This window comes from Triticum aestivum, chromosome 5A (genome assembly GCF_018294505.1).
Source record: "Triticum aestivum cultivar Chinese Spring chromosome 5A, IWGSC CS RefSeq v2.1, whole genome shotgun sequence".
In the NCBI taxonomy this organism is placed as follows: domain Eukaryota; kingdom Viridiplantae; phylum Streptophyta; class Magnoliopsida; order Poales; family Poaceae; genus Triticum; species Triticum aestivum.
This window is the reverse complement of record NC_057806.1, coordinates 416275072-416298152: the sequence shown is the minus strand read 5'-3', so window position 1 is coordinate 416298152 and position 23081 is coordinate 416275072. Positions and strand designations below refer to the sequence as shown.

The following is a 23081-nucleotide window of genomic DNA, read 5'->3' as shown; positions in this document are numbered from 1 at the left end:
ATAGAAATTGGTTCAACTATCAAGGGCTCTGTGGGAGCTGCCCGATCTTTCTTGGTCTTCCTCTTCTTCTTGGAGGGGGCAGTTGGAGAGGCTTCAGAATGTTTCCTCTTCCTAGTTTCAGCCTCAGCAGTCCTTGTCTTCTTGAGCTCTGAAGCTGTTGACCGGATTTTTGGCTTCGAGCCAGTCATTTTAGTTGGGAAGACAATAGGAACTGCTTCCTGCCTTGGTGCGTCAGGTTCAGCCGTAGCAGGCTTCTTCTTCTTCTTTGCGGTCATCCTGGGGTCGATGCCAGGACGCCCAAGGGCCTTGCGCTTCTCAGCCTCATTATAGGCTTGCACACATCTGTCAGCCAGAATCTTCATGCGCTCACGCGAACCCTGAGCTTCTGCACGTTTCTTTACAAAGGCTTCCTTGAGCTCGTGCATCATACTCTTGAAGTTCTTCACTTCCTGCATGCTGAGTTTGGCCATATGCTTCTTGAACTGAGCCTTTTCATAGTCAATCTTTTGCTTCAGTTCAACAATGCGCTGGGCAATAGCGAGTTCTAAAGCAATGGCGCCTTGGAAGGCGACACTAAGGCCAATTGGTAGCTGCAGATCTTCAAAGCTGATATTTGGCGTGTCAAACCACTCATCAATGAAGTTGTGGATGGTGGTCACATCAAAGAGAGGCAGATCATTGAAGATTTCTGCTTCTTCTTTGCTTTTGATGAGTTGCTCAAGAGCGTCATCTGCTAGATCTTCATCACTTGACAGATCAATGTCGTCATTGCGCAGAATGGCAGCAGCAGTTAGCTCTTGTTCGGTGTGAGGCAGAGGCATCTTGACTTTCTGGGGCTTGGAGATGCGAGATAAGTCTTCGGACTGCACACTGTCTTCAGGAGGTGCAGTTGCCAGTGGCTTCGCCCTTGAGATTTTTGGTGAGGGGGCAGGCTTTGAAGCTTTAGGCTTCTTCATCTTCTTTGTCTTCGGCGCTGCAGGAGCTTCTTCTGATTCAACGTCAGCTACAGGCTCATTCACTGCAGTCCCTTGAACTAAGATGCGGGTGATGAGGCCTTCAAGGTTGTTGAAAGGACCGATGACATTGGATTCTGCATCTCGTGTGCCATCTGCCCTTGGTGCTGAGGGACCAGGGTTGAAGTCTAACCCCAAAGTCTTCTTATTCTGCTTCGCTGAGTTCTGGGCAAACTGGAAGTTGCGCTTGAACAGATTGTCGTCACGACACCATAGTAGTGACGATGGGTGTGCATCAGCTGGCTGTGGCCCACGGACCATGCAGGGATAGAAGCCTTTAGCAATGGCTTCATCTCTGGACCTGGGTAGAAGATTCTTGTATTGGATGTCTCCCCACGGTCTCTTGATGGCATTTTTCTCAGCATATTCTTGGGTTACAAATCGGTATTTGAACCATTGTTCTGCCCAATATCTTCGAATCCATTGGATTCGGGTCTTGCGCTAATTGTAATCCTCTTCAGGATCTGTCTTGTACAGTTCTGAGAGTTCATCTGGCAGATCTCTGGATGTTTCTCCATGACGCTTTCTGCCACCCTTCCTTGCTGCTTTCTCTGAAGCCATAAACTTTAACTTGAAAGGCTTCAACATGTTCAAAGGCTTCAAAGGTTTTCGCTTGCTGGACCAACAGGAACTGGCTTCGGGAGAATTAATGTGATGCTGTAAGACTTCTGCAAATGAATGCAGACTATGAGAACCAAAAGATTCTCCCACGGACATGTACCTGTGACAGTATTAAGGTGCGAGGGAAGGGGAAGAGGTCATATGCATTCTCAGAAGATTTTGAAGATAAATCAGTTTAGAAGACATTGACCTCATTTTGCGAAGACATTCACTCATAGATAAGGAGTTGGTTCCAAATTTGTACGAATCCACAGATCAATACAAGTGAGGAATCTAACTACTTTGTGAAGCATAAGTGAATATACTAGGCATGTTATGAGATGCAGTATGAGAGAGATCTAACTTATGTGAATAGAAACTGCTTGTGGTAGAAAGTGACAAATCCATAGGATCAACGGTGATGTAAAAAGAAAGTTTTATTTACCACACTAAGAACTGCTAGACGAAGTGAAAGATGAGGCCGAGCAGTTCGATCTTCTGTGCCCTAACTTGGCGACGGAGGACACCTACGACGATGGCGGAGAGGAGGATGTCCGCGGTCGGCGTGAAGACGGCGTCGGAGAGGTTGCGGCAGTGAAGCGCTTCGTCGCCGGCGTCGTCGAGGGCTAGCGGTGGCGCTAGGGTTCGTGCGAGAGTGGAAGAAGAGATAATGACCGCTGTGAAGTGTGTATTTATAGGTACATGGGCGGCACTGCGCTATTACACAGGTGCCCCTGGCGATTCGCATCTGAGGAACACGTGGCCATTATGCGGAATTTTGGGGTTTGTTCCACGTCTCATGCACGCCTTGATTGTTGGGTGGTCGTTCCTACTTCATGTGGAGGAATGAGCATTAAAAATGGACTTAATGGTTATCTCTGTATCTTCTGCTGACAAGGACACAGAGAAGACATTCGACAGTTTCAATAGAATGCATATGATTTGGAGAGATAGAATTTGAGATAGAAAGCATAAAGAGGTTAGGGTCCAATCACATTCACTTAGTTCAACAGATTCAACAATGAATACATAGCTATAAGTGAATGCTGTAGAGGACAGAACACTAATATATATATATATCTATATAATCAACATAGTGAAGATAATCATGAAGATATGTTGAGATCGAAGCCAAACCAAATGTGAAGACATTGCAAGGTAACGTCATGAGTGAAACACTTCAAAATAGAACATTTGGTGGTGGCGTTACCCACCGTATAGGAAGTATTAGACCCAGACACGACGCACAATTATCGTGGCGCTCCGAAGTCAAATTCCACATTAATGTATTCACACTTAGAATGTATGTCTTCATTGATTGAAGATATACTTTACTTCGTGTGTTGCACATCTAAGTCATCAATATACATAAGGGTTAGGATGTGTGCCTGATCACAAGACATTTGAGGATTCCAGGATATTTAGCTCACACCGTAACTTGCAAAATCTCTTCTCATCCAAAGGCTTGGTGAACATATCTGCCAATTGCTCTTCAGTGTTGACGTGTATGATATCAATATCTTCCTTCACAACATGATCTCTGAAAAAGTGATGACGAATTTCAATGTGCTTTGTCTTCGAGTGCTGAACTGGGTTGTTGGCGATCTTGATGGCGCTTTCGTTGTCGCAGTAAAGTGGCACTTGCTTCAGATGAATGCCATAGTCCTTGAGTGTTTGCTTCATCCATAGAAGCTGAGCGTAGCAAGATCCAGCAGCAATGTATTCAGATTCAGCAGTGGAGAGAGATACACAGTTCTGCTTCTTTGAAGACCAACATACAAGTGATCGTCCCAGAAAGTGACATGTGCCCGATGTAGACTTGCGATCAACTTTGTCACCAACATAATCAGCATCCGAGAATCCAACCAGATCAAACTCTGAGCCCTTTGGATATCATAATCCTAGAGTTGGGGTGTGAGCCAAATATCGAAGAATTCGCTTCACAGCTAAGTGATGCGATTCCTTTGGTGCCGCTTGAAATCGAGCACACATGCAAACACTAAGCATAATATCTGGCCTAGATGCACATAGATAAAGTAAAGAACCAATCATGGAGCGGTATACCTTTTGATTGAACTCTTTACCATTATCGTCGGGACCCAGATGATGTTTGGCTGGCATTGGTGTTGTGAAGCCTTTGCAGTCTTGCATACCGAACTTCTTCAGACAATCTTTGAGATACTTCTCTTGAGATATGAAGATGTCGTTGCGTTGTTGTCGTATTTGAAGACCGAGGAAGAATTTCAGCTCTCACATCATGGACATCTGATATTGCTCTTGCATCATATATCCAAACTCTTCACTGTACTTCTGATTGGTACAGCCGAAGATAATGTCATCCACATATATTTGGCACACAAACAGTTCACCATCATATGTCTTCATGAAGAGAGTGGGGTCTAGGGAACCAGGTATGAAGCCTTTGCTCTTCAGGAAGTATTTGAGTGTGTCATACCAGGCCCGAGGGGCTTGTTTGAGGCCATACAGTGCCTTGTTGAGCTTGTATACCATGTCAGGATGTTTTCGATCTTCAAAGCCAGGCGGTTGTGCAACATACACTTCTTCTTCAACCTTGCCATTGAGAAAAGCACTCTTCACATCCATTTGATATAGAAGTATGTTGTGATGATTTGCATAGGCCAGCAGTATGCGTATGGCTTCAAGTCTAGCCACAGGAGCAAATGTTTCATCAAAGTCAATGCCTTCCACTTGAGTATATCCTTGAGCAACGAGACGAGCTTTGTTTCTGACAACTTGACCATGCTCATCTTGCTTGTTGCGGTATATCCATTTGGTGCCTATTATATTGTGCTTCCGTGGATCAGGACGCTTAACTAGTTCCTATACATTATTCAGCTCAAACTGTTGAAGCACTTCTTGCATAGCTTGAATCCATTCAGGTTCCATGAAGGCTTCTTCAACTTTTTTGGGTTCTATTATTGAGACGAATGCAAAGTGCCCACAGAAATTTGCTAGCTGAGTTGCCCTTGAACGAGTGAGTGGACCGGGTGCATTGATGCTATCAATTATTCTTTCAATCTGCACTTCATTGGCAACGCGAGGATGTACAGGGAGAAGACTTTGCTCTTGCTGATCATTGTCGTTGTTAGAAGGAATGTCTTCAGGCTGAGCATTGTCTTCATGTTGATCAGGTGCTGAGATGATAAGTTCTTCTTCAGGATGAGCTTCAGAAGGTATAATTTCTTCAGTTCCCATTAGCTTGATTGATTCACTGGATGGAACTTCATCTAGCACATTTGGCAGTTGCTCTCTTTGTGAACCATTAGTCTCATCGAACCGCACATCCACTGTTTCAACCACTTTGTAATGAAAGAGATTGAAGACTTTGTAGGAGTGTGAATCCTTTCCATATCCAAGCATAAAACCCTCATGTGCTTTTGGTGCAAACTTTGAGGTGTGATGTGGGTCCTTGATCCAACACCTTGCGCCAAATACTCTGAAGTAACTGACATTTGGCTTCTTGCCAGTAAGGATCTTATAAGATGTCTTGTTCAGAAGCTTGTGAAGATAAACACGATTGATTGTATGGCATGCAGTATCAATGGCTTCAGGCCAGAATTTTCTTGGGGTCTTGTATTCATCTAGCATCGTTCCGGCCATCTCAATGAGTGTTCTGTTCTTGCGTTCGACGACGCCATTCTGCTGTGGCATGTACGGGGCTGAGAATTCATGTGTGATGCCCAAGGTATCAAGATATGTATCAAGGCCAGTGTTCTTGAATTCAGTACCATTGTCACTTCTGATGTGCTTTATCTTGGCGCCATAATTGTTCATAGCTCGATTGGCGAAGCGTCTGAAGACATCCCGCACTTCATTCTTGTAAAGGATTATGTGCAACCAAGTGTATCTAGAGTAATCATCAACAATAACGAAGCCATAGAGGCATGCAATAGTAGTAAGAGTTGAGTAATGAGTGGGACCAAAAATATCCATGTGAAGCAGTTCGAAGGGCCGAGTAGTGGTCATGATTGTCTTCGAAGGATGTTTGGCCCTCGTCATCTTCCCTGCTTCACAGGCACGGCATAAGTCGTCTTTCTTGAACTTGACGCACTCGATGCCTATGACATGCTTCTTCTTCGCAAGGGTGTGGAGGTTCCTCATGCCAGCATGCCCAAGCCTCCGATGCCAGAGCCAGCATTCTGAAGTTTTTGCTAGAAGACATACGACAAGCTGTGGTCCTGCTGAGAAATCTACTACGTACAGATCATCTTTTCGATACCCTTCAAACACTAGAGACTTGTCAGATTCCATTAGTACAAGGCAACGATATTTTCCAAATATTACGATCATGTTCAAATCGCAAAGCATTGAGACAGACATTAAGTTGAAGCCAAGGGATTCAACAAACATGACTTTGTCCATGTGTTGATCCCTTGAGATTGCAACTCTACCTAGACCCAATACCTTACTTTTACCAGTGTCAGCAAATGTGATGTGTCTCTTGTCGGATGGACGTAAGGTTGAGTCCATAAGAAGACTTCTTTTGCCAGTCATGTAATTTGTACACCCACTATCAATAATCCTCTGAAGACGCTGGTGTCGTATCCTACAGTGCAGTTAGGGGGATAGGCTTCACCAAGAGCATTGTGAAGCAAAAACATTTGACGAACCAATGGGTTATGAAAGCTTAGATCCAGATTAGGACTAATAGGGAGAGTAGCAAGCGATTCAAGAACGAAGTACATAGTAAGACCATTCGGGCATTTGATCTTGCGCCCTACAAGATGTTTAAGGTCCCCAGCAATGGCGTCAGACGATTTTGATTTTCTGCTGGAGACCTTTCCCTGCAAAAGAGAGTTAAGCTTTCTTAGCCACCCACATCTTTAAGGGTGGTTGAGAAGCAATAAATCTAAGTGCAGCATCTAAGAATTTTGGCTTTGGAGCCCTAGCAAACAGTCTTGCAGGCGGACAATAGTACTCATAAGAATAAGCAGAATAGTTCTTGGTCTTATGAACATGGCGGTTTGATGAACCGCTCTCATATTCATATGCCTGAGTATGGTTTCCCTACAAAACATTTGCGTTAGTGCGACTCAGGTGAGTCCTCTGTCTGTATGAAGCCTTTGGACCGTATGAAGCCTTTGGTCTGAGGTTTGTCTTCTTCACGTGAGGTGTCATGATGACATTCACAGGAAGATTCTCCAGACACCTTTTCGGAACCCAGATCTTCTTCATAGGCGGTCCATTCCTGCAGTTAGTACCAATGTACCTGACAAACACTTCACCATTCTGATTCTTAAATAGTATATAGTTTGCATCAAAGGATTCATCAATGATAATGGGGTTAGCACAGGTGAAGCCAAATAGATTGGATGGGTCTGCTGAAGGTTCCTTTGCAGCAACCCACATGGTTTGGGGTACTGCTCAGGTTTCCAGTAAGAGCCATCAGCATTCATTTTCCTTACGAACCCAACACCCTCTTTCCTTGGGTTCCGGTTCAGAATCTGCTTTTTGAGGACATCACATAGTGTCTGATGCCCTTTAAGACTTTTGTACATCCCTGTTTCAAGCAATGTCTTCAACCTAGCATTCTCATCAGCAATAGCAGTGGTATCCTCAGCAGAGGGGTTAGTTACCACATCAACAGTTGAAGATATTGCAACAGTAGTAGCAGTAGAACATTCAGCAACAAAAGTAGCATTATCACGCTCAATGCATTTAAGACATGGTGGTTCAAATCCTTCCTGAGCGGGACTGATCTGTTTGGAGTGAAGTGACTCGTTTTCCTTTTGAAGATCTTCATGAACCGCTCTCAATTTCTCAAGATCGTGCTTCCTTTAAAGATAATCATAGGAAAACTTTTCATGAGTTGTTGAGAGAGTTTCATGACGACTTTCAAGTTCCTGATACTTAACGTGAAGATTTTTTATGTCTTCAATTAAGGATTCAGATCGAGTCATTTCAGCACCTAACAGATCATCGCTTCTGTCTAACAGTTTTTGAATATGTACCATAGTTTTCTGCTGTTCAGTTGCAATTTTAGCAAGTGTTTTGTAGCTGGGTTTTGAATCACAATCAGAGTCATCGTCACTAGATGTTTGATAGTGAGTAGTGCGTGTGTTTACCTTGGCACCGCGAGCCATGAAGCAATAGGTAGAAGCGGAGTAGTCCTTGTCATTTGCATCGGTGTCGGTGACGAGGTCATTGTCTTGAGTATTGAAGATGGACTTGGCAATGTATGCTGTAGCCAGACTTGCGACGCCTGAATCGGAATCCTCCTCAGACTCCACCTCCGCCTCCTCAGAAGCGGACTCCTCCTCCGAGTCCATTTCCTTGCCAACAAACGCACGTGCCTTGACAGATGAGCTCTTCTTGTGTGATGAAGACTTTGAAGAAGACTTGGACGAAGACTTTGAGTATTTCTTCTTCTTCTTGTCGTCAGAGTCATATTCCTTGCTCTTCTTCTTCTTTTTGTTCTCATTGTCCCACTGTGAACACTCAGAGATGAAGTGGCCAGATTTCTTGCACTTATGACACGTTTTCTTCTTGTAGTCGTGAGCAGAAGCTTCATCATTCCTTGAGCTTGATCGGGAAGACTTTTTGAAGCCTTTCTTCTTGGTGAATTTTTGAAACTTCTTCACAAGCATAGCAAGTTCTCTTCCAATGTCTTCAGGATCATCAGAACTGCTGTCAGATTCTTCTTCAGATGAGGAGACAGTTTTTGCCTTCAAGGCACGAGTTCGCCCATAGTTTGGACCGTAGATATCTCTTTTCTCAGAAAGCTGAAACTCATGTGTGTTGAGCCTCTCAAGTATGTCAGATGGATCGAGTGTCTTGAAATCAGGACGTTCTTGAATCATCAGGGCTAGGATGTCAAACGAACTATCAAGTGATCTCAGTAGTGTCTTGACGACTTCATGTTTGGTGATCTCAGTAGCGCCGAGGGCTTGAAGCTTATTTGTGATGTCAGTGAGTCGGTCAAAAGTGTGCTGGACATTCTCATTGTCATTTCGCTTGAAGCGGTTGAAGAGGTTGCGAAGGACACTGATTCTCTGATCTCTCTGGGTTGAGATGCCTTCATTGACCTTGGAGAGCCAGTCCCAGACCAGTTTAGATGTCTTCAAAGCACTCACACGGCCATACTGTCATTTGGTCAGGTGACCACAGATGATATTCTTGGCAGTAGAGTCCAGTTGAACAAATTTCTTGACGTCAGCAGCAGTGACACCTTCTCCAGCTTTGGGAACGCCGTTTTCGACGACATACCATAGGTCGACATCAATGGCTTCAAGATGCATGCGCATCTTATTCTTTCAGTAGGGATATTCAGTTCCATCGAAGACAGGGCACGCAGCAGAGACTTTAATTATCCCTGCAGTCGACATAGCTAAAACTCCAGGTGGTTAAACCGAATCACACAGAACAAGGGAGCACCTTGCTCTAATACCAATTGAAAGTGCGTTATATCGACTAGGGGGGGTGAATAGGCGATTTTTATGAAAGTCTTCAAAACATGGAAGTTATGAAGACAAAAGATAGAAATAAACCTATTACCATGCAGCGGAAGGTAGACTACACTAGGCAAGCCATAGTCAAGTGTTCAATGAAGTGAAAGCACAATGACTTAATAGCAGCAATGTAGTAAGGATCAGGTAGGAAGATATTATGTAGCCATACAGAGCATGCAGTCACTCAGTGAAGACAAAAGATAGTGCAAACATACAATGACTTCACAAGGAGCAACAGTAAGTAAAGGGAAGGGAAGATGAAACGAGTGACTCGTTGAAGACAATGATTTGTTGGACCAGTTCCAGTTGCTGTGACAACTGTACGTCTGATTGGGGCGGCTAGGTATTTAAACCTTAGGACACACAGTCCCGGACACCCAGTCCTGAACACGCAGCTCAGGACACCCAGTCCTCACCGTATTTCCCTTGAGCTAAGGTCACACAGACCTCGCCCAATCACTCTGGTAAGTCTTCAAGGTAGACTCCCAAACCTTCACAGACTTCGTTCACCGGCAATCCACAATGTCTCTTGGATGCTCAGAACGCGACGCCTAACCGGCTGGAGGATGCACAGTCCTCAAGTGTAATAAGTCTTCAGATCACACAGACAAAAAGACTTAAGTGATGCCCAATTCTCTTTGGCTCTGGGTGGTTAGGGCTTTATCCTCGCAAGGAATTCTCTCTCAAAGGCTTCGAGGTGGGTTGCTCTCAAACGACAAAAGCCGTACTCTCAATCTGAGCATCTCAATCTGAGCAGCCAACCGTTTATGGTTGTGGGGGTGGGCTATTTATAGCCACTTGGCAACCCGACCTGATTTATCCGAAATGACCCTGGATCACTAAGGAACTGACACGTGTTCCAACGATCAGATTTCAAACTCACACAGCAACTTTACTTGAACTACAAGCAAAGCTGACTTGTCCGACTCTGGACAAGATTCGCTCTCATAGTCTTCACTCGAAGACATAGGTTTTTGGTTAGGCATCACTTCAGTCAGTCTGACTGGTTCTCTTGGACCCCACTTAACAGTACGGTGGTTCCTATGACTCAACACAAAAGAGAAAGAACTACGAAAGATCTAAGTCTTCGAGCTCCATAGGCTTCATGTGGTGTCTTCTCTTGTCATAGTCTTCAATGTGAATATCTTCATATACTACCTTTGACTTTAATGTCTTCATACATTTTTAAGGGTCATCTCTGGTAGGAAAATCGAATCAATGAGGGACTTCTACCTGTGTTATTCTGCAATTCTCACAAACACATTAGTTCCTCAACTAGGTTTGTCGTCAATACTCCAAAACCAACTAGGGGTGACACTAAATGCACTTACAAGTGCTGGTAAATCACCCTCCTGAATCAAGCTTTCTGCACCTGCTGCAATTTCTATTTTTTCCATCTCTGAATGAGTTTATTGATTTGGCAAAGCTCTAATAAGTCAGCTGCTTGCTATCAGTACAGTTGAAGTAATTTCGCTTACTTACCTGACGTATCATGAACAACAATAGAACTTTGAGTGGCTGGAATTGTCGTTTCATTTGCCATCGGGTGTGCACCGACATGCGTGCCACTATCCACTGCAGCTGCTACATGATATTTTTAGTTAGGAAGACATTTTCATCAAACACAGAGGGATGCTGATTGAGATGGTTAGATTGGAGGAATTCTTTTTACAATACCTGTTGTAGCCAATGTGCTCATTGATTTTGATCTTGTAGCAGCGAATGCATCCATGAGATTTCTAACAAAATCTTTTTTGTTGTCCTTGATCCCCTGCAGGAACTTCTCCATGGTGGCATCATCCTCCCCCCAGCACGTCCATCACAAATGGAACCTGGATGTTTGATACACCATGCTGTAACCGCATCTCTGAAGATCTTTTCAACCCCGTCATCCACGATAGCCCCAAGCTCTATGGGTGGCTGCGCAAGGTTGAACAGGATGATGCCACTAGTTAGTTAAATTTGTACAAACAATGATGCTTTCGAACGGTGAGTGCAATGCAGCTTACGCTATGTATGCCAAGGTCTGGTGGATTATCTGACATCATGGAGTGCCAAACCCAGTTGATGTTGTCCTTCCAGTTTTCTGGTTTGGTCTGTGACAATGAAGAATAATTGAATTGAAAAAACTAGTTCATGATCACCAAGGGTGTCAACAACAGTTAAAAAGTTGTGTGCGAGAGACATCACCTTGAGCCGCCCAGGGTATCGCTCATCTAGACCAATTAGTTCTTTTATCTTGTCACCAGAGTAGGCTGATAACCTCGGCAGGCGTGTAGATGTCACATTTGAGTTGCCAAAGTCCATGTTGTCCAACACCCAAATCTGAAAATCACATTTTTGTTGTCAGAAGCAGTACATAACTGAAGGTTTGATAAATTCAGTACACAGTAAGGATGGAATGTGTTTTTTTATGTATTACCTGTGCTGATACCTGGCATCCTCCAAGCTCTATAGTTTTCTTGCCTCCACTGACATCGGCTTGGAATTTCCGTACTGCTTCCCTAAGTTTTTCAAATCCATACTTTGCAAGGTTGTAGAACCCAGTGCCTTGTGGATGCACACCACACTGTAGGATCTCATCTGGTACAGCAGGATATCTTTGGTTTGGTGCTACGACCAGAGCAGATCCCAATAAAGAGGATGCAACTGACATTGCCCTACGCTCATCTGGTTCTATGGTCATGTGATCCATCTACTGAAATGCATACAGTATGTCATTGACAGCTAGCCCCCCTACTGTTTTCCTCTCTAGGCCAACTATGTCCTGTCTCTGCTCAACAAGTTCTGCCCGGTTCGGAGGAGTATCATATGTTACGGATTCACCGGAATTTCTAAACCCCATGATGGAAACCATGTCAGAGACTCTAAACCTACAGATCTGCTCATCCCTAAACCTAAAACTCATGTCATGGGGGTTGAATCGTGACAGGATCCATGCGTAGTGCTTTTTCTTTGCATCGTTTGCTATCTGCGTGGTCAGCAGGCCCCCCATGTCTGAATCGGCAACAGCAGGGTAGTAAGATGGCCCTAGACCAAGGAATGGTCTCATATTGAACGTGCTCTTGCAACATTTACCCCGAAGAAAATCTACATCTGCTCGCCGGCCAGGACGGTGGTCAACCGCACGAACGATGGCGCCGCTTCCCCACCCGCTATGCGGGAGATGGCAGTCGCTGACGGAAGCTGCATCTCGCTCCCTCCGAGAGCGTGCTCTCTTCGGCTTGTAGAGAGGGTCATCTTCGTTGGCCGATCTACGCGTTTTCCTCTTCCGGCTGGACGGATCCATCACTCGTCAACGCTAGGGTTGGCTGCATGCGAAAACAGGGGAAGCGTAAGCATGGATTTCCCCCCAAAAAAAGAAAGATTCCACACCATGGAAAGAGGAAAGAGACGGGAGAATCTTGTTCGGACGTGTACCGTCTTATCCGCGGGTCGATCGTCTTTCTGCGGCCACTGCTATCATCAGATCTGCTTTTCCCCTCCTTTTTCCACCGGCGGCTGAGGTGATGAACAGTGCACTGTGTGAGAGCTCGGTTCTTGAGGAGGAAGCGTGGGGAGAAGAGTGGTCTGAGTGAGTGAGAGGTGAGCAGGGGGCCGTGTAGATATATGCTGTTACATGGCCACACGGGCAGTTACAGCCCATTTTAATTACCTAGCTACCCCTCGGGTGTGTGCTTTCTTACCCATTTTTGGGTTACTATGGCGGGAGATCTCCCGCGCCGAGCACTGAAGTGCGACGCAGTTGTTACCACATTAGCGTTGGCCGGACCGTCCCCAACGTGCATGCACACATGCGTACTAGCTAGCACAAGAAACTGATCTCGTCAAGAAATGGTTTGCCAGCCGGTATAGCTGAACAATTTTTCGTCGCACCAAAAAAATAAGGTGACCGTGTCCATATGCGCCCGGACAATTTCAGCGCAAGCAGAAAGCGACCCATGATGCCTGCCGCTGTACGCTACAGTAGTCCGGACGCTTTTCTATATCCGGTCCCCCATAGACTCTTCGCCCCAGCATCAGAGTACATTTCCCCGGGACCAGCGTCCGTGCCCGACACGATCTACAAAGTGGTTAACTAGCCAATGATCCGTGCTATGTTCGCATATGGATCCAAAAAAAAGAGATGTCTCCGCATCGGGAATCAGCCGTGTGGTGCGGGGGGAGGGAGGATGGCTGGGTTTTTTTTTTGAACAACAAAAGGCGCACGAAGCGCCAAACTTTTCATTCAGCTCAGCTCAATAGCAACGTCCAGCATGAATTACAAAGCCCTCAAACTTGAAATTAAAGAGGAGAGAAACTACACGGCAAGCCATGTTCCTGTGAGCCAAAGCAAAACAACATATGTCAGATTCTACATTTGATGTAAGAACCTGATGAGCGACGTTGTGAGCAATTCCATTAATTTCCCTGGAAATATGGAGCACTCTAGGTTGAAGGTCTGAAGAGTAGCAGAAGAAATCAGCTAAAACTTTCCTGATAGTCCAAGGGGTAGAGGTTTCAGTAATCTTTCTACTAGCCGCAAATGAAGCCAAAGAGAGACAGTCTGTGAGGAATGTCGGCTGGCTGATGTTGAGACATTTAGCTACTTTTGCAGCCAAGAGAAGAGCAAACGCTTCACCCTGCAGAGGAGTATTTGTAATTGAGGTGGAAGCTTGAATCTGCACGCTAACTTCCTTCTGATCGTGCGGCAAAGAAATGTAGATACCAACTCCAGTGGCCGCTGTTCCCTGCAATAAACTTGGAATTTTTTTGCACTTAAAAGATGCATCAGTATATACTTTCGGTCCCGTGATAAGAAGATCTGATTTAAGCGTTTGTCCCTGCAAGGGAAGTTGATTAGTATGGGTTAAGATACAACTGGAGTTTTGAGGCTGATGGTGTGAAGAACTGTTAAGCAGATCACAGAAATCATTAGATAGAGAAGTAGCAGCAATATTAACTTGGTGAGGGGTAGCTTTCTTTCTATTAAAAAGATAATCATTCCTCGCTTTCCAAAGACACCACATAAAATTTAGAATGTTGACAACAGAAGCATGCAGATGGTTCATATTAAGTAAAGCAAGAATAATACTATGGATATTGGTATAGATCTGAACTAAAGCATCTGTTCTGATGAACCAAGGATGAGAAAACCAAGCAGCTCTAGCGAAGTCACAAAGAAAAAACATGTGAACCTTATCCTCTTGCTGACCACATCTGCAACAATATTGAGAAATATGTATGGAAAAGCGCCCAACCCTCAAACCTGTGGGAAGAGCTTTCCGAAGGAGTCTCCAAGCGATAGTTTGAACTCTGGGGATCATCAACTTTTGCTTCCAAATCAACTTGAGAAGATTTTTCATCTGCAAAGAAACTTGGGAAGGAGTATTTCTTGGATTGGCATGAATATCCTGCAAACACAATTTATAAGTGAACTTGGAAGAACAAGTACCATTAGGAGTTAGATCCCAACATAATATATCCGGGCAATCTTGGTGAATAATGTCAGTTTGAACGATAACAGAGGCTAGAGGCTGTTGAAAGGGAGAGTTAATGAGGTCATTGTTCCAGACTTTCTGACCCGGTATCCAAAGATCCTTAACAAGAGAAGGATATATGTATCCTGAAGGCTGAATAATAAGATTGTCATGAACAGAAGCCCAAAGGGAACACCAAGGGGTACTCCAAAGAGAGATATTCCCTTGCGTGAGTTGGTAAAAAGAGTGATCTTTCAGTTTAGGCAACATTTTTAAAATGGATGACCAGAAAGCAAATTTTGGAGTAGTAGAAATAGCAGTCCAAATAGAGGCATCATGGAAGTATTTAGATTTGAGCACAAGATGAAGGTGGGAGGAAGGGTCTTTAGCAAGCCTCCAAGCAGCTGCAAGAAGTAAGCTCTCATTAATTGCTTGCAAGTTCCTAATGCCAAGACCACCTTCCTGTTTGGAATTGCAAATGTCCTTTCAAGCCCTAAGACAAAGGCTCTTGTTAGAATTATCCTCTCTGATTCCTGTCCATCAAAAGTTCCTTATAATAGCAGTGAGTTTGGCTATAAACTTCTTGGTAAACAAAATATTAGACATGTAGTACACAGGAATAGCAGAGAACACAGACCTAATGAGCTCAAGCCTAGCAGCATGAGAGAGCATATTAGCTTTGTAAGCAGGCAATTTATTCATAAATTTATCAATAACAAAGTTGTAAGCAACAATTCTATTTTTAGCAGGAAGAATAAGCGGATGACCAAGGTGGGTGAAATTGTTATCCATGATAGAAACAGGAAAAACTTGCTTAATCTCTTGAATAGTGGTTTGACTAACATGAGTACTAAAAAGAATAGCACATTTGGCCCAATTTGGTGTTTGACCTGAAATATAACAAAAGTGATGGATGAGTTGAGCCATAGAATTTGCTTCCTGCATAGTGGCTTGACCACAAACCAACAAATCATCTGCAAACAACAGAGAATGAATAGAAGGGCAATCTGGACCAAGTGAAATACCCTGGAGATGATGAGAAGCTAGAGCTTCATTAAGAGCAACAGATAATTCATTGATAGCAATAACAAACAAATAAGGCGACATGGGACAGCCTTGACGAATACCTCTAAAACTTTTAAATTTATGAGAAGGCTGCCCATTAATAAGCACAGAGAAAGTAGGAGAAGAAATGCAAGCATGAATCAAATTAATGAAATGATCATGCAGACCTTTACGTGCAAGAGCAGACACAATGAAACTCCATTCAAGACGATCAAAAGCTTTAGCAAGATCTATCTTGAGCATGAAAGCATGATGATTCCACGATTTTAGAGCGAAGGAGTGAGTAATCTCTTGAGCAATAATGATGTTATCGCTAATTCTTCTATCCTCAATAAAGGCTTGTTGTGCCGGATCAATATAGTCCGGAAGATGAGGCTTAATCCTATTAGCCAATGATTTCGCAATGATTTTGTAGACAACATTACAAAGGCTAATGGGACGATAATCCATAGGAACTTGAGGAACTAACTTTTTTGGAATGAGAGCAATATTAGTGTCATCGATATGAGGAGGTAAAATACCAGTTTTATAAAAGGTAGTCACAAGTTGAGTAACTTCCTCGCCAATCCAATCCCATGCTGCCAGATAAAATTCAACATTAAATCCATCCAGACCCGGAGAAGCATTCAACTTCATATCTTTGAGAATCTGCAAAATCTCATGTTTATCTGGAAGAAAGTAAGTAGGATCCAAATAGTTGTCAGGCAAACGAGTATTAAGAAAAGGCCTTGCAGTGTTATTTTTTGGCGAAGAGAAGATGTATCTAAAATAATTAACAAAAGTATTAGTGATAGCACTAGGTTTAAAATGAAGCACATCATTCTCATCCTTAATGGAACAAATAGTATTTCTTTTTCTTCTTTTGATCCCAGCCTGATGAAAAAACTTAGTATTACGATCACCAGCAGTGGCCCAACCCTTCTTACTTCTCTGTTTATAAAATTGATTGAGCTTAGAGAGAGTTTGTTCATACCTAAGAGTGAGAGAGCTTTCCAAAGTGTGATTTTGCTGCTGAATTGGAAGCTGCTGAATCTGATTAATACTGGACTCAATTTCCAAAAGCTCTTACTGGAAGGGTCTTTTCTTCTTACACCACTTCTTCAAAGAACCTGCCAAAGAAGAAGACTTTGCTGCAAAAGAGGTAAAAGTGCAATTATTCCAAGCAGATTTTGCAAAGCTAGTAAAGTCTTTTTCAAGCAACCACCAGTTTTCAAATTTAAAAGTTTGCCTCGGCTTAAGAAAATTACCGTCTGTAGAAACGAGAATGGGCGCATGATCACTGAGAATAATAGGTAAGTTGAGCACTTTAGAATTAGGATAATGCGCACACCAGTCAGAGTTGACAAGGCATCGGTCTAGACGTCTGTAAATAGGATTAACAGTATGCTGTTTGTTACGCCAAGTGTACGCAGGACCACTAAAACCAATATCAAAAAAACCTTAATTTTTAACAAGGGAACGAAAAGCAGACATGCGATAATAATTAACACTACCATTACAACCATCTGTATCATACAAGATGTCATTAAGGTCTCCAATACACATCATGGGCTTACCCAAGTTATCATACACAAAAGCAGAAACTTGACTCCAAATAGCACTAGTCTGCCTATGGTAGGGGTCACCATATATACAAATCAAACAAAAGTGAACACCCGAGGCTAGATGAACTACATTAGCTAAAATATAATGAAAGGAGGCACTATGAACAGACACATTGAGTTCATCATTCCACATAAGCCAGAGCCCTCCAGAGGCTCCTCTAGAAGGAACAACAAAACTATTAGCAACATCAAACCTATTAACAAGATCAACCGACCGAACCTTGGAAGATTTGATTTCGGAAACAAAGGTTACCTGAGCTTTAGTAGAACGAATCAGATTGGCCAGAAATAGCATACGTTCATTGCCGAGGTCTCGGCCCATACCTCGGCAATTCCAAGCTATGGCTTTCATGGCGCCCGAGACGCGTTAGGGCCATGCGCCGCTGCCCAAGAAAAAGAGTCGGTCATGTTCCCATGTACTACAACATCAAATTCCATCTCCTCCCCCCTGACCACTCCTAAGATCCACTCTATCTCGTTGGCAAGAGGAGCTAAAGTCATCCTGATATTCTACTGCAGCTTGACTCGAACTAGAAGGAATACAGGGCTGGGAGTAACGAAAGTGGGTTGTGTGTGTGGGGGGGGGGGCGGCGAGGAGTAACCGGATCTGGCCAAGAGGGCCTCCGTCGGATTAGATCAGGCTGGATCAAGAAGATGGGAACGGGATCTGAGAAGGAAGAGACAGAGAAAGAAGGCAGCAAAGAGAGGATTGAGTGGATGAGGCGAGCAAAGACAGGGAGGATCGGCTAGGGAGCAAGGAGGGGGCGAGGAGAGGAGGGAGAAGAAGAGGTGGGGAGGAAGGAGATCGGCATCACGCCAGTCGCCGGCAATCGCCGGAAGTCAAGTCTTCCACGGCAGTCCACCCGGGTCGTGGTCACCGAGAGATGCGTCTTGCGCTCTTGCTGCGCCTGGGAGGATGGCTGGTGGGTGCTGCCTTTTTTCTGGGGACAGAATATGCATGCATGCATGCAAGCAGGTTAAAATAATTGCCGCATGGACCTACAGTGATCGGGCTTAGTTTAATCTAAGACCGCACCTCTTACCCTCCAACGCTAAGCAGAGCATTTTTTTATGCCAAATCCACAGATGCCGGTCGTTGGGGGATATTTTTTTTGTTTGAGTCAGCTATGCCACAAAAAATGCGCCACGCTCTAATGGTTCACATATTATATTCAGTCAACGGACCAGGATGCCATTTTTGTTGCATGTGTCCACTTAATTTGTCGCCAAATTTTATTTTAGTCGCTTGGCCACGTCGGTGCATCTTTACACCCTTGGTTTTTATTTAATAGTAAGCAAACAAACAAAAAGGAATTTCGAAAAAATTTAGGGAGAAATATCTGATTTAGGTCGATTTAAAGTTAAGGTCTCCTCTTTGTGCACTAGGACCCCGGGGAATCCCTCCTTATTCACCGGCCCGACAAGCCACGGGCGGGATTAGCCCCCGAATATGCAGTGTACCCTTCGGACACCCATCTTGGTGATGGGTGATTGGCCCTTCGCACGGCCTCTTAATGGGTGAGAGGATCACGCCCCTGATGGTATGTCATGGAACAACCTGCTTTGCTGGTTCTTGTGACCCAAAAGCACCGGCATATCAGTACATCGCGAGCTTCTCTGTATGGCGCGCCGAAACTGCAGCCGCGCTTCCCTATCCGCCTTTGGTAAGCCTCCTCACACCCCCCTCCCCACATTTTTTCCTTTTCGTGTCCAAATACCAATGACAATCGAACTGAGGATCTCAAGTGCGCAATGAAATCACCCCCTGGTGGTTTATTGCCATGGGTTTACCATCCCAACAACAAAATTAACCCTAATTGTGAACCACCCCTGCACAGTCTCCTTTTCCATTTTTTTCTTTCATTTCTTTATTGTGTTGTCCAGAACAGTCGAATGAGGAAACTATTTAAGATGTAGCAGGGTTTTATCGTTGGTCCCAATGCTTCTCATCGTAAATCGGAGATAACGAGGATATTCTCTCACGTCATTAACTCGTTTTTCGTACCATTGAGATCTATTGATTGACATTTCATCTCACTTCAGTGATCCAATCCGTACTTCACATTTTTTTAATGCCACAACATATGTTAGGTCGCGCGGCATGTCTGAAGGAAATATGCCCTAGAGGCAATAATAAAGTTATTATTTATTTCCTTATTTCATGATAAATGTTTATTATTCATGCTATAATTGTATTAACCGGAAACATAATACATGTGTGAATACATAGACAAACAGAGTGTCACTAGTATGCCTCTACTTGACTAGCTCGTTAATCAAAGATGGTTATTTTCCTAACCATAGACAAAGAGTTGTTATTTGATTAACGGGATCACATCATTAGGTGAATGATCTGATTGACATGACCCATTCCATTAGCTTAGCACCCGATCGTTTAGTATGTTGCTATTGCTTTCTTCATGACTTATACATGTTCCTATGACTATGAGATTATGCAACTCCCGTTTGCCGGAGGAACACTTTGTGTGCTACCAAACGTCATAACGTAAATGGGTGATTATAAAGGAGCTCTACAGGTGTCTCCAGAGGTAAATATTGGGTTGGCGTATTTCGAGATTAGGATTTGTCACTCCGATTGTCGGAGAGGTATCTCTGGGCCCTTTCGGTAATGCACATCACTTAAGCCTTGCAAGCATTGCAACTAATGAGTTAGTTGCGAGATGATGTATTACAGAACGAGTAAAGAGACTTGCCGGTAACGAGATTGAACTAGGTATTGGATACCGACGATCAAATCCCGGGCAAGTAACATACCGATGACAAAGGGAACAACGTATGTTGTTATGCGGTCTGACCGATAAAGATCTTCGTAGAATATGTAGGAGCCAATATGGGCATCCAGGTCCCGCTATTGGTTATTGACCGGAGACGTGTCTCGGTCATGTCTACATTGTTCTCGAACCCGTAGGGTCCGCACGCTTAAGGTTTCGATGACAGTTATATTATGAGTTTATGAGTTTTGATGTACCGAAGGAGTTCAGAGTCTCGGATGAGACCGGGGACATGACGAGGAGTCTTGAAATGGTCGAGACGTAAAGATCGATATATTGGAAGACTATATTCGGACATCGGAAAGGTTCCGAGTGATTCGGGTATTTTTCGGAGTACCGGGTAGTTACGGGAGAAGCAATGGGCCTTGATGGGCTTTAGTGGGAAGAGGAGAAAGGGCCAAGGGTCTGCTGCGCCCCCCCCTCCCCTCTGGTCTGATTTGGACTAGGGAAAAGGGGGCCGGCCACCTTTCCTTCTCCTCCACTTCCTTCTCCCTTCCTCCCCTCTTGGTGGACTCCTACTGGGACTTGGAGTCCTAGTAGGACTCCACATCCTGGCCGCACCAAGCCTTGGCCGGCCTCCTCCTCCTTCATCCTTTATATACTGAGGCAAGGGGCACCCCATAGACACACAAGTTGATCCACGTGATCTTATTCTTAGCCGTGTGCGGCGCCCCCAGCCACCATAATCCTCGATAATATTGTAGCGGTGCTTAGGCGAAGCCCTGCAGCAGTAGTACATCAAGATCGTCACCACGCCGTCATGCTAACGGAACTCTTCCCCGACCCTTTGCTGAATCGGAGTCCGGGGATCGTCATCGAGCTGAACGTGTGCTAGAACTCGGAGGTGCCGTAGTTTCGGTGCTTGATCGGTCGGATCGTGGAGACGTACGACTACATCAACCAAATGCTTCCGTTGTTGATCTACCAGGTATGTAGATCATACTCCCCCTCTCGTTGCTATGCATCACCATGATCTTGCGTGTGCGTAGGAAATTTTTGAAATTACTACGTTCCCCAACAGTGGCATCCGAGCCTAGGTTTTATATGTTGATATTATATGCACGAGTAGAACACAAGTGAGTTGTGGGCGATATAAGTCATACTGCTTACCAGCATGTCATACTTTGGTTTGGCGGTATTGTTGGACGAAGCGGCCCGGACCGACATTACGCGTACGCTTACGCGAGACCGGTTCTCCCGACGTGCTTTGCACAGAGGTGGCTTGCGGGTGACAGTTTCTCCAACTTTAGTTGAACCGAGTGTGGCTACGCCCGGTCCTTGCGAAGGTTAAAATAGCACCAACTTGACAAACTATCGTTGTGGTTTTGATGCGTAGGTAAGATTGGTTCTTGCTTAAGCCCGTAGCAGCCACGTAAAACTTGCAACAACAAAGTAGAGGACGTCTAACTTGTTTTTGCAGGGCATGTTGTGATGTGATATGGTCAAGACATGATGCTAAATTTTATTGTATGAGATGATCATGTTTTGTAACCGAGTTATCGGCAACTGGCAGGAGCCATATGGTTGTCGCTTTATTGTATGCAATGCAATCGCGCTGTAATGCTTTACTTTATCACTAAGCGGTAGCGATAGTCGTGGAAGCATAATATTGGCGAGACGACAATGATGCTACGATGGAGATCAAGGTGTCGCGCCGGTGACGATGGTGATCACGACGGTGCTTCGAAGATGGAGATCACAAGTACAAGATGATGATGGCCATATCATATCACTTATATTGATTGCATGTGATGTTTATCTTTTGTGCATCTTATCTTGCTTTGATTGACGGTAGCATTATAAGATGATCTCTCACTAATTATCAAGAAGTGTTCTCCCTGAGTATGCACCGTTGTGAAAGTTCTTCATGCTGAGACACCACGTGATGATCGGGTGTGATAGGTTCTACGTTCAAATACAACGGGTGCAAAACAGTTGCACATGCGGAATACTCAGGTTATACTTGACGAGCCAAGCATATACAGATATGGCCTCGGAACACGGAGACCGAAAGGTCGAGCGTGAATCATATAGTAGATATGATCAACATAGTGATGTTCACCAATGAAACTACTCCATCTCACGTGATGATCGTACATGGTTTAGTTGATTTGGATCACGTGATCACTTAGAGGATTAGAGGGATGTCTATCTAAGTGGGAGTTCTTAAGTAATATGATTAAATTGAACTTAAATTTATCATGAACTTAGTCCTGGTAGTATTTTGCAAATTATGTTGTAGATCAAATAGCTCGTGTTGTTGCTTCCCTGTGTTTATTTTGATATGTTCCTGGAGAAAATTGTGTTGAAAGATGTTAGTAGCAATGATGCGGATTGGATTCGTAATCTGAGGTTTATCCTCATTGCTGCACAGAAGAATTATGTCCTTGATGCACCGCTAGGTGACAGACCTATTGCAGGAGCAGATGCAGACGTTATGAACGTTTGGCTAGCTCAATATGATGACTACTTGATAGTTTAGTGCACCATGCTTAATGGCTTAGAATCGGGACTTCAAAGACGTTTTGAACGTCATGGAGCATATGAGATGTTCCAGGAGTTGAAATTAATATTTCAAGCAAATACCTGAGTTGAGAGATATGAAGTCTCCAACAAGTTCTATAGCTAAAAGATGGAGGAGAATCGCTCAACTAGTGAGCATGTGCCCAGATTGTCTGAGTACTACAATCGCTTGAATCAAGTGGGAGTTAATCTTTCAGATAAGATAGTGATTGACAGAATTCTCTAGTCACCATCACCAAGTTAGTAGAACTTCGTGATGAACTATAATATGCAAGGGATGACAAAAATAATTCTCAAGCTCTTCGTGATGCTGAAATCGACGAAGGTAGAAATTAAGAAAAACATCAAGTGTTGATGGTTAACAAGACCACTAGTTTCAAGAAAAGGGCAAAGGGAAGAAGGAGAACTTCAAGAAGAACGGCAAGCAAGTTGCTGCTCAAGTAAAAAAGCCCAAGTCTGGTCCTAAGCCTGAGACTAAGTGCTTCTACTGCAAAGGGACTGGTCACTAGAAGCGGAACTACCCCAAGTGATTGGCGGATAAGAAGGATGGCAAAGT

At 44.1% G+C, this 23081-nt stretch overlaps 1 protein-coding gene across 2 annotated transcripts; it reads right to left on the bottom strand.

The window, feature by feature from the left end:
* Positions 1–10195: 10195 nt before the first annotated feature.
* Positions 10196–12643, bottom strand: LOC123103707 (uncharacterized). 2 transcript variants are annotated; one of them, XM_044525382.1, is made up of 6 exons: positions 12503–12643; positions 11505–12393; positions 11273–11407; positions 11092–11178; positions 10760–11002; positions 10196–10666 (listed from the first exon to the last, which is right to left on the bottom strand). In XM_044525382.1, the coding sequence occupies exons 2-5, from the start codon at positions 11775–11777 to the stop codon at positions 10778–10780; spliced, it is 720 nt and encodes a 239-aa protein (XP_044381317.1). In that variant the 5' UTR covers positions 11778–12393; positions 12503–12643; the 3' UTR covers positions 10196–10666; positions 10760–10777. The 2 variants fall into 2 exon arrangements, with proteins under 2 accessions (XP_044381317.1, XP_044381316.1); XM_044525381.1 differs by having other exon boundaries at positions 10196–10663.
* Between the last annotated feature and the right edge of the window lie 10438 nt (positions 12644–23081).

What these genes read in the sequence shown, in the direction of transcription:
- LOC123103707 (XM_044525382.1), bottom strand. Translation starts at nt 11,777, where the DNA reads ATGGATCACATGACCATAGAACCAGATGAGCGTAGGGCAATGTCAGTT. An exon ending in GATGCCAGGTATCAGCACAG is followed by an intron (nt 11,408 to 11,504) that starts GTAATACATAAA and finishes TGTGATTTTCAG; the next exon opens with ATTTGGGTGTTGGACAACAT. An exon ending in CAGACCTTGGCATACATAGC is followed by an intron (nt 11,003 to 11,091) that starts GTAAGCTGCATT and finishes AACCTTGCGCAG; the next exon opens with CCACCCATAGAGCTTGGGGC.